Source organism: Otolemur garnettii, unplaced genomic scaffold (genome assembly GCF_000181295.1).
Source record: "Otolemur garnettii isolate 467f Iridium unplaced genomic scaffold, OtoGar3 scaffold00006, whole genome shotgun sequence".
Taxonomy (NCBI): domain Eukaryota; kingdom Metazoa; phylum Chordata; class Mammalia; order Primates; family Galagidae; genus Otolemur; species Otolemur garnettii.
This window is the reverse complement of record NW_003852401.1, coordinates 21,831,291-21,850,448: the sequence shown is the minus strand read 5'-3', so window position 1 is coordinate 21,850,448 and position 19,158 is coordinate 21,831,291. Positions and strand designations below refer to the sequence as shown.

At 34.2% G+C, this 19,158-nt stretch overlaps 1 protein-coding gene across 4 annotated transcripts in view; it reads left to right on the top strand.

Annotated features, from left to right (window-relative positions):
• Positions 1-19,158, top strand: part of JAK2 (Janus kinase 2) — a 131,728-nt gene that overhangs the window by 80,396 nt on the left and 32,174 nt on the right. For 3 of the 4 annotated variants that reach the window (XM_023508131.1, XM_003782901.3, XM_023508128.1), the window contains 4 exons: positions 3,246-3,567; positions 4,348-4,467; positions 13,378-13,535; positions 17,390-17,501. In XM_023508131.1, coding sequence (XP_023363899.1) covers positions 3,246-3,567; positions 4,348-4,467; positions 13,378-13,535; positions 17,390-17,501 — 712 coding nt within the window. The remainder of the gene's footprint in view (positions 1-3,245; positions 3,568-4,347; positions 4,468-13,377; positions 13,536-17,389; positions 17,502-19,158) is intronic. The other variant, XM_023508134.1, reaches the window with a different exon arrangement.

Below are 19,158 nucleotides of genomic sequence, written 5' to 3'. Positions count from 1 at the left end.
GTGTTCCCTTTTCTCCACATCCATGCCAGCATCTCTGGTTTTGGGATTTTGTGATATGGGCTAATCTCACTGGAGTTAGATGATATCTCAGAGTTAACCTATGTTCTTAACCAGGATACAAACACATCTGTAAAATTCTGCATCATTCTTTCTCTTTGCTTTACTTTTGAAATTGTGTAGGTATTAAACATTCACTAAGATTCAATGACATTTTAAAACAGCTTATTGAGTTGTAACTCACATACCATAAAGTTCACCCATTTAAAGTACACAATATGGTATGTTTTAACGTATTTACAAAGTTATATAAAGATACCCACAATCTAATTTTAGAACATTTTTACGGTTCTGGAAAAACAACAACAACATAGTAGCCCTTAACGTTCAGTCCTCATTCCCTCTTTCCCCAGCCTCTGGAAACCACTTGTCTTTCTGTTTCTGTGGATTTGCCTGTCCTGGAAATTTCATGTAAATGGAATCATACATTATGTTGTGGCATTTCCTATCTAGCTTCTTTTCACTTAGTGTGGTGTTTTCAAGGTTCATACATTTTGTAGCAGGTATCAGTACTTCTTTTTATCGCTGAATCACATTCCATTTCATGGATGTGCTGTATTTTGATTATCTGTTCATCACTTGGTGGAAATTGGGGTTGTTTCCACTTTTTGGTTACTGTGAATAGTGTTGTGAAGAGTTGTGTATAAGTTATTTTGTGGAGGTGTTTTTTCATTTCTCTTGCAGATGTATTTAGAAGTGGAATTCCTAGGTCATAGGGTAACTCCATGCCTGACTTTATGAGGAATTGCCAAAGAGTTGTGCCATTGTGCATTCCCGCTACCGGTACAGGAAGAGTTCCAACTTTTTCAGCACTTTTTATTGTGTCTGTATTTTACTCATCCTAGTGGATAGAAATGGTATCTCATTCTAGTTATGTTTTTCATTTCAATAATGACTACTGATGTTTAGCATCTTTTTATGTGCTTATCGGTCATTACTATGTCTTCTTTGGAGAAATGTTTACTCAAATTCATTGCCCATTCTTAATTGGTTTTTTTTTTATTGTTGAGTTGTAAGATTTCTTTTTATATTCTAAATACAAGTCTCAAACTGCAATTCATCATATACGTGATTTTCCCATTTGGTGAATTGTATTTTTACTTCTTGAAGGTATTGTTCTGCAGCATAGAAGTTTTAATTTTGAAGTAGTTTAGCTTACCTGTTTTTCTTTTGTCTTTTATATCGTGAAAATCTGGTTTTAGCAACATGGAATTCTTCCTTGTTTATAGCAAGAGCAGTTTCTCTTATAATGATGGAACAGAAGCTACACTGGATTGAGTTAAGGAATAAATGGAAGGGAAGAAGATAGAAATGACTGTGTAAATTCTTTCAAAGAGGCCAGATAGGCTATATTATGAAAAAAATATGGAATGGAAAGATTTTATATTTCAGATTGGGAGGAGGTTAATACAGTCAGCCCTTCATGTCCATGGGTTCCACATCTATGGATTCAACCAACTATAGAGCAAAAATATTTGGAAAAAAAATTTCACGAAGTTCCAAAAATCAAAACTTGAATTTTTTGTATACTAAATATTATGTTGAGTCCACACAAATGAAGTGATATATAGGCATTATAATAGGTAATATATATAATCTAGAGACAATTTAAAGTGTATAGAAAGTTGTATGTAGGTTATATGCAAATCTTATGCATTTTATATAAGGGACTTGAGCCATGGATTTTGGTATCCACTGGAGGACTTGGAACCAGTTTCCTATGGATACTGAGAAATGATTGTATTTTTAAAATATGTGGATAAAGAGAAATACATAAGATTAAAAGTCCTGAGAGGATGTATGTGTGTTAGAGGAAGGAAAAGAGAGTAAAGGTAGACTATGTTAAGTAAGTGGCTTTAGCTAGGAGGTTAATACCTCATTTACTGTACACATAATAGGGGGCAAAGTGGAGAGAATGAATATAAATGTATATAGGTTAGGTTTGCTAGCAGGATATTGAGGGAATTCTGCTTAGAGAAGTTTATTTTTTTCCCTGAAGAGGAGATGAAGACATTGTTTTAAGTGAAGAAAATTAATTGGGGCTTGAGTCAAAAGAAGGATAGGAGGTTGGAGGAAATTGAAGTTTTGAAGTAGTTGTGGAACCCAGGAAAATTAATTGAACGGAAAAATGTTGTAAAAGTGATGTTTGCTGCTATCTATAGTATTAATACTCACTATGTGGCCAATTTTAGGGTATCAGCCTGATGTCGCTGAATGTAGAGATGGGAGGAGCTATGCAGCAGCAAACCCTTTTTACCTACCATTCACATATGGCAGATATAAATAATCTCAAAGGTACAGGCAATAGTATGTAAAACAAAATCAAAAATGTAAAATAATTAGAAAGTGCCAGGCATGGTGGCTCAGTCCTATAATCCTAGTACTTGGGAGGCAGAGGCAGGTGGATTGCCTGAGCTCACAGGTTGGAAACCAGCCTGAGCTAGAGTGAGACTCCTGTCTCCAAAAATAGCCAGGCATTGTGGCAGTTGCCTATAGTCCAGCTGCTTGGGAGGCTGGGACTAGAGAATCGCTTGAGCCCAAAAGTTTGAGGTTGCCGTGAGCTATGAGCCACGGCATTCTACCAAGGGTGACAATGTGAGACTCCATCTCAAAAAAAATAGGAAGTAAGTTTGAGTATTTATTACCCATATTTTAATAGAATTTAATTGTAAGTTTCTATAACAAATTTTAATGGTGTCTGTTTAGCAAGTAGCTCAAAAAAGTCCTGTTAAAATATAATACCATCCAACAAAATGTATGAATTTATAGAATTCGGATAAATTTTGTAGTATAGCATCATAGGAAATATTTCTAACTCAGTGTGATAGAGCCAAAAATATTATTTTATAAACCATTATCTCTGGTATATAAAATAATCAAAGAAAATGAATTTGTAAAGACTTCACTATTAACTAGAGTGAGAATTCATTTCATTAGGGGAAAAATTAACATAATCTATTCTAAACATTTATGATAACTGAAGAGTGTGTGTGGATGTGTTCACATCATCAAATGGAACCTTAAAATGTTATGCTGTGTGGATGGTAGTTATGTCAGCTTACTCCCTTTGACTACTGTGTTGAGCATCTACTTATCATTGGAAAAAAGGTGGTAACTTTGAGATTTTGTTTTAGATTTATCTTCCAATTTTTGTTTTGTTTGTTTTTCTGCATGTTCTTTATCCCTAGCTACAAGACATTCTTACCAAAATGTATACGAGCGAAGATCCAAGACTATCATATTTTGACAAGGAAACGAATAAGGTACAGATTTCGCAGATTTATTCAGCAGTTCAGCCAATGCAAAGCCACTGCCAGAAACTTGAAACTTAAGTATCTTATAAATCTGGAAACTCTTCAGTCTGCCTTCTACACAGAGCAGTTTGAAGTAAAAGAACATGGAAGAGGTCCTTCAGGTGAGGAGATTTTTGCAACCATTATAATAACTGGAAACGGTGGAATTCAGTGGTCAAGAGGGAAACATAAAGAAAGTGAGACACTGACAGAACAGGTAATCTTTAATGATATGTTCTCATTCTTTGTTATTTTAAGTAGAATGGCAATAGAAACAAAGTAATCTTAGTCATTTGAAACATGATTTTGTATTTCTTTTGTCTTTATTAGAAGTGGAAATTTGTAATAATGTGATGCCATCAACATCTTACATTCTTTTCTTATTATACTTATATGGTTTAATTTTTATAAAAAAATGATTAATAATCTTCCAGTTTCAGAAAGGGGTTGAATTCTAAAAGTGATTTTTAATGTAGTTTTGTCTCCTTTGTTCTTTCACTATTGTTGTTAATAGGCACAATCATAAAACTAATTAAATGGAGAAGATTCATTTTTATTGATAGTATGAAATGTATACCTATTAAATAATTTAGTTTTTTTAATGTTCACACTGCAAAATTTAAGTCTGTTCACATCTGTATTCTTAGATTGTTATTAGAGATTTAGAAGGACAATTTTATTTTTCTTATCTTTGGTAAGTAGTTAAACTTTCAGTTTTCTGGCCCTGATTCCTACTAATAATAATTGGACTGAAGAGTTCAAGAGCACACTTTATGTTCCTTGCATTATTTAATGCTCTCATTTTTATATTAAAGCAAGATACAGTATGGTCTTGGGGTTAGATTTTGGGGAGAGGAAATCACATTTAATGCTTATCTTTCATTATCAATATCTTTTTTTACTTTAAAGAATTTAGAGTGAATGTTGTCTTCTTCAGTCTTGTTTTAACACGGCTCTGTAAATTCTACCTTTTAATTTCAAATGCTCTTACTTACAGGATTTACAGTTATATTGTGATTTTCCTAATATTATTGATGTCAGTATTAAGCAAGCAAACCAAGAAGGCTCAAATGAAAGCAGAGTTGTAACTATCCATAAGCAAGATGGTAAAAATTTGGTAAGTTTGCTTTATCATTAAATAATGATTACATTTTGTAGTTGTCAGAAACAAGTAATATTCAGAATATTAATAGCAAAGTTATTTTCTTGTAGGAATTTTGATTGTGGTTTTAAGTAGAGCTCTGAACATAAACATCAGTTTGATTGCATGTAGCTTTTTTCATTCATTTTTGTAATTAAAAAAGCACTAATTACTTTCTTCTCCCCACTCTGTGTTGTGCTAGCTTCCTATTGTAATGCTTACTCTTGACTAAAAGATTTTCTCACTAGGGAAGTGCATGTGCCAATCATAATTGCCTAATAAGAGGAGAAAGGTAAAACAATGCAATTTGGAATTTACATAACAAAATGTAAGCTAGTCCAGGTCAGCTTCACCCATGGTGTAAGACCTGGTTAATTCTAAAAGATAAACCCTTTCTCTTTCTTTCAATAGCTTTGGAAATCCCATTTTTCCTAATTGAAGGGAAAAAAATTCTTTTATACCCTGCTTTTAAATTTCTTATTTATGTGGCTCTTTATTCTTTTTAACTCAGATGCTTCTTGATCCATTCGGACTTAAACTAATGTTATTTGTTCATTTATCTTTAAGTATCTGTATGGCTTACCTGTCTAGCCATTTCAGGGTTATATTACCCAAACTAAAACTGACTTGCAGCTCCTTTATTCAGCTGTTCATAAATAAAAATATGATAGTGTACACCTACTGCCTAGTAGACTATGAGCTTCTTGAAGGTAAGATTCATATTAACATGTATGTTTGTACACGCTACACTTTGCACGGTGCTCAAGGGCCTGGCTTAGAAATAGCTAGATAAATATTTTATGGGTGGTGAAATGATGAATAACAATTATCAGCCCTAATGTGGATGCATAGTAAATGTTCTCAGAAGAGTTTATTGATACTGTATGAACAACCTGTAATAATCTATAGAGCTTCCTTATGGGAAGATGTTCAGACCTGGTGCCTTACTTTTAAGTCGGTAATGCAGAGAGGTTAAGTAACTTTCCAAGGTCACAGTGTTGGTTAGTGGTAGTGCTTTTTAAACCCAAATATGATAGTGCATTCTTTGTGAAGTATTCTTAAAGCTCCTTAGAAATACTATATCAACGGTTTGTTGGAATTGCTGTAAAGATTAATTGAGAAGAGTTGACATTTCTTGGCCATATTAAACTTTATATTTTAGTAATACAATATATTTCTCCTTGTACCCAGGTGTTATTTTATGTTTTTCAGTAATTTTTGGTAGTTTTATTCATATTTATGCATGGTGTTTCTTACTGGATTTTATTCATGATATGTTATGGGTTTTTTTGTTATTTATTAGGATGAAGAACTTTATGTATTTTTCTACTAAATTATTGCTGGACATAAAAAAAGTAATTTTTTTTTTTTTTTTGCTTGTCACATTTTTCTCAGTCCATTATGTGTTAGTTAATTTTTTTTTAAACCATCATTTTATTCTTTCTTCTGGCATTTTTTTCAATCTCTGTATCATTCTTCTTTTTAAAATTTTGGTCAAATATATATAATAGAAAATTTAACATCATAACTAGTTTTAAGTGTAGTATTTAGTAGTGCTAAATATATTTATATTATTGTGCATCCAAGTTCTAGAACTTTCTTAATACTGCAAAACTGAAACTTTATATGCATTAAAAACTCCCCATTACCCCCTTCCTCTAGCCACTGCAACCACCATTCTACTTGCTGACTCTATGGATTTTATGAGTCTAGATGCCTCATATAAGTGAAATTATACAATACTGTCTTTTTGAGACTGGCTTATTTTACTTAGCCGAATGTACTCAAATTTCCTCAGGGTTATTAGCATGTATCAGAATTTCCTTCATTTTAAATATGAAGTATAATCCATTGTATGTATATACCATATTTGTTCATTCATTCATCAGTGAACATTTAGGTTCTTCCACCTTTTGGCTATTGTGAATAATGGTATGTACAAATGCCTCTTCAGTTCCCTGCTTTCAATTGCATTGGGTATATAACTATAACAGGAGTTGCTGGATTGTATGATAGCTGTATTTGTAATTTTTTGAGGAATCACCATGCTATTTTCTATAGTGGCTGCACTGCTTTTCATTTATCATAACAATTAGCAGCCCTAATTTGGATGTACAGTAAATGTCTTCAGAAGAGTTTACTGAACATCCTGTAGTAATCTGAAGGGCTTCCTTACGGGAAGGAAGTGCACAAGTGTTGCAGTTTGTTCACATCCTTGAGAACACTTTGATTTTTTTGAGTATAGCCATCTTGGTAGGTGTGAAGTAGCATATCACTGTAGTTTTAATTTGCATTTCCTGAATGATTGGTGATGTTGAGCATTTTTTCATTTGTGTATTGCCATTTGTGTATCTTCTTGGAGAAATGTCTATGTAAGACTTTTGCCCATTTTTTAATTAGGTTATTTACTTTTTTTGTTACTGAGTTATAGAAATTCCTTAAGTATTCTAGGTATCAACCCGTTATCAAACATACGATGTACAAAGATTACCTCTCATTCCTTAGGTTGCCTTTTTACTCTTTTTGATGCACTTAAGTTTTAATTTTTGAGGTAGTTCACCTTAGCTGTTTTTACTTTTTTTGTCTATCATTTTTCATGTTTCCTTTTTACTTTTTAGTTGAGATATAACATGAATACAGTAAAGCATACTAATCTTAAGCTAGTAGTAGCTCAGTGAATTTTTACATATGTGTACAGCTGTGCATCCATACCCATCTCAAGATATATCAAGATATAGACTGTTTGTTTTTTTTTTCATTTAAAGCCTGGTTTTGGTATTTCCAGGTTCTCACATGCTTCTTCCTACTTGTTCCCACCCCACCCCCAACTTAAAGTAGCCATTATTCTGACATCTACTATCAATTAATTTTGTCTGTTTGTTATATATAACAGGGAATGATACTGTATGTATTCTTTTAAAAATCTAGATTCTTTTATTTGGTGTCATGTCTAAAGATGTTCTTTACATGTATCAGTTCATTCCTTTTTATTGTTAAGTAGTATTGAAGTTTTGATTACCTGTTAATTTTTTAATTCTTGGTTGGCGGATATTAGGAAGTAAATTATTATGAACATTCTAATATATGTTTTTTGGGAGACTCATGCACTCATTTTTTTTTTGAAATGTACATATATGATAGATAGATAGATAGATAGATAGATCTAGGATGGGGATTATAGCTTTAGTATACTGCCAGACCATTTGCCATAGTTGTTATAGCAACTCACTCTTCCTTCAATAACATATAAAATTACAGTTTTGCCATATCTTTACCAACTCTTAATCTTGTCAGAGTAAAAAACACTTAGCAAATTTGGTGGATATGTCTGGCAGCTGTCTGTGAGTTTTATTGCTCTGATGAGTAATGATGTTGAATACATTGTCACTTACTGATTGTTCATTTGGATATCCTTCTTATGAAGTGCTTGTGAAAGTCTTCTGCAAGTTTTTTTATTGACATGCTTGGTCTCTTTTTTACCAGTTTATAGAGTCTTTATATTTCTAGATCCAAGTCTATTGTCGGATATTTGTATAATGTATGCAGGCATACCTCAGAGATACTATGTATTTAGTTCTAGACCACCAAAACAAAGCAAGTATTACAATAAAGCAAGTCATGTGAATTTTTTGGTTTCCCACTACATATAAAAGTTACATTTATACTATACTATGGTCTATTAAGTGTGCCTCAGCATTAAGTCTAAAAAGCATTGAGCGTACCTTAATTTGAAATGCTTTATCTCTTAAATATACTAATAAAATGTATTTCTTAAATAATAAGACATGAAAGTCAAAATTACTCCTTGATTCATGGGCTGCAGAATGGACACTGTGTTAGCAGGCAGGTAAACAACACTGATCTCTTTGTGTGTCTCCATCACAGCTCCTGGGTGACCAGGTGCATTGTCAAAGACCAGTAATGTTTTGAAAGGAATCTTTGCTTCTGACCAGTAACTCTCAACAGTGGGCTTAAAATATTCAGTAAACCATACCGTAAACAGATGTTCTGTCATCCAGGCTTTGTTGTTCCATTTATAGAATACTGGCAGATTAGATTTAGCGTAATTCTTAGGGTCCTAGGATTTTCAGAATGGTAAGTAAGCGTTGGCTTAAACTCAAAGTCACCAGCTGCATTAGCCCCTAGCAAGAGATCCAGCCTGTCTCTTAAAGCTTTAAAGCCAGGCACTGACTCTTTCCCCCTCTAGCTATGAAGGGCCTGGATGGCATCTTCTTCGGCTGTTTTGCTTTCTTACCCTTTGTGTGCTCACTGAAGTAGACTTTTCATTTTCTTGACAGACTTGGATTTTCCTTTTCATTTACAACATGGCTAACTGTTTGGCCAAGGGGCCTACCTTTCAGCCTGTCTCAGCTTTCAACGTGCCTTCTTCACTAAGCTTAATAATTTCTACCTTTTGATTTAAAATGAGATGTATGCCACTCTTCCTTTCACTTGAACACTTAGGGGCCATTGTGGGTTATTAGCTAGCCTAAGTAATTATTTCTCAAGGAATAAGGAGGCCTGAGGAGAGGGAGAGAAGAGGGGGAAAGCAGGTCTATGGAACAGTCAGAACACAAACATTTGTCACTTAAATTTGCCATTGTATAGGCACACAGAATGTGGCACCCCAAAACAGTTACAGTTGAGCTTTGAACAATGCACATTTAAATTGCAGAGATTCACTCACATATGAAGGTTTGCAACCAAATACAGTTTTTATGGAATGTTGAACATATTTATAAGGAGGGCCGGCTTTTTATTTTTATTTATTTATTTTTTTAGAGACAGAGTCTTACTTTATCGCCCTCGGTAGAGTGCTGTGGCGTCACAGCTCATAGCAACCTCCAACTCCTGGGCTTAGGCAATTCTCTTGCCTCAGCCTCCTGAGTAGTTGGGACTACAGGCGCCTACCACAACACCTGGCAGTTAGGCCAGGCCTGGGTTCAAACCTACCACCCTCGGTATATGGGACCAGCACCCTACTCACTGAGCCACAGGCGCCACCGAGGAGGGCTGGCTTTTTGTATGTGTGGAGTCTGCATGTATAATGCTTGATTATGAGCAGTTTTTGATATCTGTGATGGATCCTGGAACCAAACCCCCTTGTGTACTGAGAGATGACTGTACAATAGTAACATCAAAGATTACTGGTCAAAAATCATTGTAACAGATATGATGACAATGGAAAAGTTTGAAATGTTTTAAGAATTACCAAAATGTGACACAGACGCAAAGTGAACACATGCTGTTAGAAAAATGACACCAATAAACTTGGTCAGTGCAAATCGCCACAAACCATTAGTTTGTAGAAAATGGAGTACACAATGAAGGGGAGTGCAGTAAAATGGGATATGCCTATAGATCTGTGGGAGAGATACTGGGTGAAACTGCTAGGTCAGTGGGTGTGAAAATTAGTACTTTGAGAGGGACTGTTAAATTGCCTCCCAAAAGGTATTTCCAGTGTATGTGTATACCATTTTCCTATATTTTCTGTCAGCACTGGATGTTACAAATCTTTTATTTTTTTTAATTATTATTTTTTATTAAATCATAACAGTGTACATTAATACTATCATGGGGTACAGTGTACTGTTTCTGTATATAAAATTTGAAGTACTTTCATCCAACTGGTTAACATAGCCTTCATGTCTTTTTCTTAAGTTATTGTGTTAAGACATTTATATTCTACATTTAGAGAAATTCACATGTACCCTTATAGGATGAACCATAGGCGTGATCCCACCAATCACCCTCTCTCCACCTACCCTCCCTCTCCTCTTTCCCCATGTTCCTGGGCTAAAATTGGGTTATAGCTTTCCTGTGAAAGCTATAAATTAGTTTCATAGTAGGGCTGAGTACATTGGATACTTTTTCTTCCATTCTTGGGATACTTTGCAAAGAAGAACATTTTCCAGCTCCATCCATGTAAACATGAAGGAGGTAAAGTCTCCATCTTTCTTAATGGCTGCATAGTATTCCATGGTGTACATATACCACAATTTATTGATCCACGAGTGGATTGATGTGCTCTTGGGCTTCTTCCATGACCTAGAGTGATCAAGGAATACAGCGGTGTCTCAGGTTACAAAATCAACACTCATAAATCAGCAGCCTTTATATATACCAACAACAGTCAAGCTGAAAAAATAGTCAAGAATTCTATTCCATTTACAGTAGTGCCAAAGAAGATGAAATATTTGGGAGTTTACCTAACAAAGGATGTGAAAGACCTTTATAAAGAGAACTATGAAACTCTAAGAAAAGAAATAGCTGAAAATGTTAACAAATGGAAAAACATACCATGCTCATGGCTGGGAAGAATTAACATTGTTAAAATGTCCATACTACCCAAAGCAATATATAATTTTAATGCAATCCCTATTAAAGTTCCACTGTCATATTTTAAAGATCTTGAAAAAATAATACTTCGCTTTATATGGAATCAGAAAAAACCTCAAATAGCCAAAACATTACTCAGAAATAAAAACAAAGCAGGAGGAATCACACTACCAGACATCAGACTATACTATAAATCCATAGTGATCAAAACAGCATGGTATTGGCGCAAAAACAGAGAGGTAGATGTATGGAACAGAATAGAGAACCAAGAGATGAACCCAGCTACTTACCATTATCTGATCTTTGATAAGCCAATTAAAAACCTTGAGTGGGGAAAAGACTCCCTATTTTTAAAATGGTGCTGGGCGAACTGGCTGGCGACCTGCAGAAGACTGAAACTGGACCCACACCTTTCACCACTAACTAAGATTGACTCTCACTGGATTGAAGATTTAAACTTAAGACATGAAACTATAAAAATACTAGAAAAAAGTGTAGGGAAAACACTTGAAGAAATTGGCCTGGGTGAACATTTTATGAAGAGGACCCCCTGGGCAATTGAAGCAACATCAAAAATATAAATCTGTTAATTTATCTGCCAAATTGATGAGCAAAAGAATGCTGTCCTTTGTTACATTGCATTTCCTTAATTAGAACCTGAGACTGAGAAATTTCTCATATTTTTATAGGCTAGTTTTTAATATTTCTTCTTGTGTGGATTTCCTTTTCTTATCCTTTGACTAGTTTTCCTTATTTCCAATTGATTTATGGGTACCTTCTCCCACTATATGTTGGGTATTAATCCTTTTGTTGTACAGATTTGTGATTCCCCAAGTTTTTAATATTTGTTTAATATTTGTAAATGGTACTTTTTTTTTCTTTTTTTCTTTGTGTGTGTGTGTGTGTGTTAGGTAAAGTCCCTCTTACAATTGTGTCTTGCCTCCAAAAGGTGTGTCACACACAGAGACCCCACCCCCTCCCTCCTTCTCTCCTCTGTTTTCTCTTCCTTTCCTCCACTTCCCTCCCTCCCTCTCTCTCTCTCTGCTATCCCCTTGCCCCACCCCCACCAGGTCATTAATGGTCATAAATTGTCCTCATATCAAAATTGAATACATAGGATTCATGCTTCTCCATTTTTGTGATGCTTTACTAAGATAATGTGTTCTACTTCCATCCAGGTTAATACAAAGGCTGTAAATGATACCTTTTACATATCTGTTTTTATGGCCTTTTGTTAGATAAATATGTTTTACAGTTCAAGCATGTTTTACAGTTGTCTCCTTACTATAATTTTTGGTATGAATCCATATTCTATGTTGTTATTATGTGAATGTTTTTTATTACTAGGCCAAGAAGTATGCTATTAAAACATTTTCTTTCTTTTATAACCTTTTTTAGGAGTTGTGTCTTCATTTTTTTTCCTTTGTATGTATAGTTATCTTTTCATTCTCTACAAGAACACTGGAAAGTAGCACACTTCTCAATATAATATTTTGCATACTTAAATCTGTTAAATATTATTTATAGAAATATTATTTCTGTTCCTTTCCTGGAGAAATCCCTTGTTGATCATTCAGGCCTACTGTCTAATCTGGATTGGACGCTTTGTAGGTATAGCTGTTATTATGCATATCTGTAATATTTGGGAATTTCTTTCTTATCATCCTGGGACTCATCATCTTATTTATCTTATACTGGATCCCTGAATTTTTGAATTTCATATTTGCTTTGTTTTTCTGGGTATATCCTCTAGTACCTATTGGTATTTTTATTAGAATTTTGACAAATTACAAATTAATTTATGAAAGATTTTTATATCTTTATGATGTTGAATTTTCCTGTCCAAGAACATGGTTTATTTTCTATATATTCAGATAAAAAGTTGCATCTTACAAGAGAGTTTTAAAGTTTTTCTAATAATGATTTTGTATATTTTTAAAGTTTAATGCTAGATATTGTATCTTTTTGTTCGTGTAATTGAACTTCTCTTTTTTATTTTATAATACAATTAATTATTTTTTATATGTGAAAATGTATTTTTATATATGTATGTTTTTTCACTAAGAAACACTGTATTTTAAACTGATTATATGTTCATATATAGATGTATGATGATATAATCATAACATAGCTATACATCCTGTTTATAGCATGAGTGCTTTAACACTAGCAATGTATAATTGGTATGTAAAAATAAACAGTCATGATTTCTTATTAATACTTTCATGTCATATTGAATAGATTACTGAGAAAAGTTGTATGTTAGTTTAATACGAATATTGGAAAATACAGTAAAATTATGGATGTAGAATGAACTTTAACTGGGAAGGTATGATAACCCTATATTTTGGAGGATCTTAAATATCAGACTTAGGAATTTGTAATTCATATTAAGTAATAAGGTGCCATAAAGGACTTCTGAGAAATTTAGAAAAAGATTGATTTAGGATAGTTAATCTATTAACATGGAATTAAGAACATTTTTAATATTTAACACGCAGTTGACTTTGTAAAAAAATACTGTTTATTTTTCTTTTCTCTGTCTAGGAAATTGAAATTGGTTCATTAAGAGAAGCTTTGTCTTTTGTGTCATTAATTGATGGATATTATAGATTAACTGTAGATGCACATCATTACCTCTGTAAAGAAGTAGCACCTCCAACAGTGCTTGAAAATATACAAAGCAACTGTCATGGCCCAATTTCGTGAGTAATACCAACTTTAAAAGTAAAATTTTTAAAAAGTGATATATTTACAAAGAAGATTGTATACACTTTAGTGATATATATACACTTATATGTTTATATGCACACCATAGTTGACCAACTTCTACATTGATCACATCCTTAAGTTGACCTAATTTTCATAGACTGGATATACACCACATGAATGTATCATAAGGCTTAGTTCCTCATGATGACTGCCTCCATATGTTGACGAGTTTGTTACAGTCCTTTGGATGGTGAACTTAGAGAGGTTCTACTGTGTGTGTGTATATATGAAAAATATAATTTGAATAGAGGGTTTTTTAAAAATGAAAGTCTATTTGCAATTAGATTATATAATAATTAGAATTATTTGATTTATAATTTACCTGTGTCCCAATCTGTAATACTTATACCTTGTATAAGTTTAACATTTTTTAATCATACCTATGTATGGTTAATTAATTTGTGTTACTTTTGGGTGTTACTCAAAAGGGACCTGCAGGCTTGGCGCCTGTAGCACAGTGGTTATGGCACCAGTCACATTCACTGAGGCTAGTGGATTTGAACCCACCCTGGGCCTGCTAAACAGCAATGACAACTGCAACCACAAAATGACCAGGCATTGTGGCAGGCACCTGTAGTCCCAGCTACTTGGGAGGCTGAGGCCAGAGAATCACGTAAGCCCAAGAGTTGGAAGTTGCTGTGAGCCATGATGCCACAGCACTCTATCAAGGGCAACATAGTAAGACTCTTGTCTCAAAAGGAAAAAAAAAAAAAAGACCAGCAATTTCTGTTTCGTTAACTTTTGAAAAACTACACAGGAGCTGAGTGCAAAATTTGAAAGTGTCAGTATTTTTGCATAATCCAACTTCTACTGAAAGCTTTGAACACAAGATATATATGGTGTCTTTATGTCTAGATTAGTGCTGTGTAGAACTTACTGCAATGATGAAAATGTTCTGTATTTGTGCAGTTTGATATAGTAGCCATGTGACTATATAGCATTTGAAATGTGGCCAGTACAATGGAGAAACTGAATTTTTAAATTAATTTAATTTTAATTTTGTATCCAGTAACTATTGTATGGATTCATATGTTGTATACTCTTACTTTAATGCTGAGTGAAGCTAGCTATTGTGAATAACACTAATTTAGCACAAGTCCTAATTATCTCTGAGTGAGGATGTTCTTTATGATTGACTACAGATTTGAAAAATCTGAGATTGTGTGCATATTCTTTCTTTCACTGTAACCTACCCCTAAATTGAGACAATATATCTTTGGTAATACTTAACACTTGATTCAGTCTGCACTTCTACTTTGTAATAAATATTGTTACAAAAAGTTAACTACTTTTTTTTCCTTAGGGAATATATAAATGAATTCTGTATTTTCTTTTTTTATTTAATTATATTTTTTAAATTTCAGAACATTATGGCAGTACAAATATTTTGTTTACAAATTGTACTTTCGTACAATTTGGGCAAGGCTGTAATTTCTATCACCCAGATAGTGTGCATTGTGCCCTTTAGGTATGAATTTACCCATCCTCTCCTAACCCCTTCCACCTACTTGATTTCCATTGAATTTCACTACCATATGTACACATATGTGTTGATCATTTAGTTCTAATTTAAAAGCAAGGACATGTGGTATTTGTTATTCCATTCTTGTGAAACTCTACTTAGGAGGATGGTCTCCAGTTTTATCCAGATTGTTAGAAAAATCTGAGATTGTATGCATATTCTTTCTTTAACTTTTTTTTTTTTTTGCCAGGGCTGGGTTTGAACCCACCACCTCCGGCCTATGGGGTTGGTGCCCTACCCTTTCGAGCCACTGGTGCCACCCAGTTTACCATTTTTTTTTTTTAATGGCTGAGTGATACTTCATGGTATACACATTTTATTAATCCATTCATGCATTGATGGGCCCTTGGGTTGATTCCACATCTTTGTGGTAAATTTTGCTGCTATAAACGTTCGAATGCATATGTCTTTTGTATAGAAAGACTTTTTCCCTTTTCAGCAGTTCTCAACCTGTGGGTTGCCACCTTGGAAAACATGTCCTACATATCAGATATTTATATTATGATTCATAACAGTAGTAAAATTAGAATTATGAAGTAGCAATAAAAATAATTTTATGGTTGGAGGTCACCACAACATGATGAACTGTATTAAAGGGTCGTGCTATTAGGAAGGTTGAGAACCACTGCTTTAGATAAAGACCCACTGGGGGACTGTTTGATTAAATGGTAGATCTACTACTTTTTGTTCTTTGAAATATCTCCATACTACTTTCCAAAGACTATACTAGTTTACAGTCCCATCAGCAGTGTCCAACTTACAGCCCACAGGCCACATGCTGATGTTTTGCTTATCTGTGGTGGCGCATGTCATGAAAAGTATTGGACGGACCTTATTTTTTGCTCATTGGGTTTCATTAATGTTTGTGTATTTAATGTGTAGACTAAGGCAACTCTTTTCTTCCAATCTGTGGAAGAGAAAAGGTTGAACATCCCTGTGTTCCTTTCTCTCTACATCCATGCCAACATCTGTTGTTTTGGAACTTTTGGATAAAAGTCATTCTTACTGGAGTTAGATGATAACTCATTGTTTTGATTTGGTTTTCCCTGATAATTAGATTAACTATTTTTTCACATATTTATTGGCTATTAAAAGTTTGGAAAAGTTTCTGTTCATACCCTTGCTATCATTTTGTAATGGGTTTGTCTTATGTCATCTTGCTTATTTGCATGAGTTCTTTGCAGATTCTGGTTATTAGAACTTTATCAGATGTATAACATGCAGATATTTCCTTCTAGTCTGTAGATTGTCTGTTTACTCTATTGATTGTTTCCTTGGCTGTGCAGGAGCTTTTTAATTTAATCAGGCTCCATTTATTTTTGTTGTGATGGCTATCTTTGAGGTCTTCTTCATAAAGTTTTTGCCTAGGCCGTTGTCTGTAAGAATTTTTCCAACTTTTCTTTTAGGCCTCTTACAGTTTCATGCCTTAAGTGTGTCATATCCATGTGAACTAGTTTTTGTGGGTGGTGAGAGATGCCCATCCTATTTTAGTCTTGTACATGTAGTTATTCAATTTTCCCAGCACCATTTATTGAATCGGAATTCTTTTCCCCATTACTTAATAATTGTCTGTAATTTATATGTTTATTATTTAAAAAGTTCCTAGCATCTATTATTTCATTTACAAATCTATCATTTAAGCATTTGAGTGCCTACAATGTGAGGGCATTGATTGATGTATGACAAATATAGTGGTAAGTGAAACAAATGGTTCTTGTCTTCACATAGATTACATTTTCTTTTTTTCCCAATGTGCAGCTTCATTAAATATGGAACAAATTTTATAAATGAATGGTCTTTCTCAGTTGCCATATTTCTTCTATTAGACTATGTTTTATATAAAATAGTAAAATGCACACAAATTTTTATGTAACTTCTATGGTAGAAGAGACAATAGACACATTTATGCTGTATTATCTGCATAGTTAAATGAAGTTTTATGAGAGTGAGTGTGGTTTTTAAAGTAGTAAATTTATAATTAGAAGGTAGAAACTTCAAGTGAGTGAATTATTCTTCATGATTTTTTTTGTCTTATAATACCTTTTATTTGTTTTTAAAGCCTTGAATTGTTTTTAACTTATTGCAAAATAGCTTGGTACTTACATTTTTTTCCTTGAGAGGTTATTGATAAACGTATATAGTAGAGGAGATTTCCAAAAATTTTGAGTGTTTTAGGTTTGAGTTTTGACTTTTTAGGTTACATTTTCTCATAATGTCATAGTGCTTGCTATGTTATAATTCAAATTACTTCTTCTTTACTTTTAGAATGGATTTTGCCATAAGTAAACTGAAGAAAGCAGGTAATCAGACTGGACTGTATGTACTTCGATGCAGTCCTAAGGACTTTAATAAGTATTTTCTGACTTTTGCTGTTGAGGTTAGTATGTCACATTTATTAGTGGTAACACTTTTTTAGCCCACTTAATTTCTTATTCATACTTATCTATCACGTTTCATTTTTAATGCTCAGAATTATACCTCTAGATATTAAAACTGTCATAATAATGCCTAATTTACCTCAGAGATTCTGTATCATATGTAAGATATATCTCCTAGAGTTTATATAAAACTATAAAATAATTTATAATATTCTTTTTATCTGGCATTTATTTTATTTTCTGATGTTTGAGTGTTGCTGGTGTGTCAAATGGTATTTTATTAAGTCTCTTGAAATCTCTTTTCTTACAAAGATAGAAGTCTGTATCACATCATGTAGAACAAAATAAGTCAAGCAATTTTTTTGTTAACTAGAAGTTACAGAATTAGAGTGAAACAAAGAAATAGAAACATGTAACTTTAAATTGGTAGTTTTCTGTCTCTTTTTTTTTATTTGGGACAGAGTCTCATTATGTTGCCCTTGGTAGAGTGCATGTTGTCACAGCTCACAGCAACCACAAACTCTTGGGCTCAAGTGATTCTCTTGCCTCGGCCTCCTGAATAGCTGGGACGACAGGCACCCGCCACAAAGCCGGCCATTTTGTTGTTGTTGTAGTTGTCATTGTTGTTTAGCAGAACTGGGCCAGGCTTGAAACTGCCACCTTCTGTGTATGTGGCTGGCACCCTGCTCATTTAGCTATGGGTGCTGAGCCAAAAACTGGTGGTTTTCTAATATTAAGAGCAATAGTGTACATAGAATATATATTTAAGGGTAGAAGTGCAATCAAACTTCACTGTTGCGTGGCACTTGTGGCTCAGTGGGTAGAGTGCTGGCCCCATATACCAAGGGTGGTGGGTTTGAACCTGGTCCTGGCCAAACTGCATCAAAAATATAGCTGGTCATTGTGGCAGGTGCCTGTAGTCCCACCTACTCAGGAGGCTAAAACAGGAGAATCACCTAAGCCTAGGAGTTGGAGGTTGCTGTGAGCTGTGATGCCATGACACTCTACCGAGGGTGATAAAGTAAGACTTTGTCAAGAAAGGAAGGAAGGAAGGGAGGGAGGGAGGGAGGGAGGGAGGAAGGGAGGGAGGGAGGGAAGGGGAAAGAAGGAAGGGGAAGGAAAAAGAAAGAAAGGAAAGAAAGGAAGAAGGAAGGAAGGAAGGAGGGAGGGAGGGGGAAGGAAGGAAGGGGAAGGAAAGGAAGGAAAGGAAAAGGAAAGAAAGGAAGAAGGAAGGAAGGAAGGAAGGAAGGAAGTGAGGGGGGAGGGAGGGAGGGGAGGGGAAAGAAGGAAGGGGAAGGAAAGGAAGGGGAAGGAAAAAGAAAGAAAGGAAAGAAAGAAAGAAGGAAGGAAGGAAGGAGGGAGGGAGGGGGGAGGAAGGAAGGGGAAGGAAAGGAAGGAAAGGAAAAGGAAAGAAAGGAAGAAGGAAGGAAGGAAGAAAGGAAGGAAGTGAGGGGGGGAAGGGGAAGGAAAGGAAGGAAAGGAAAAAGAAAGAAAGGAAGAAACTTCACTGTTAATATAGATCATCTTGAATTTCATCTATGATTATTTACTATCCAGAATTACCTAAAAAATAGTAATATTTTAAGGGAATTTCATGATATAAATTTTGAGAAATGTTATAGAGCTTCCAAATTATCTCACTTTTTTAAAACAGAA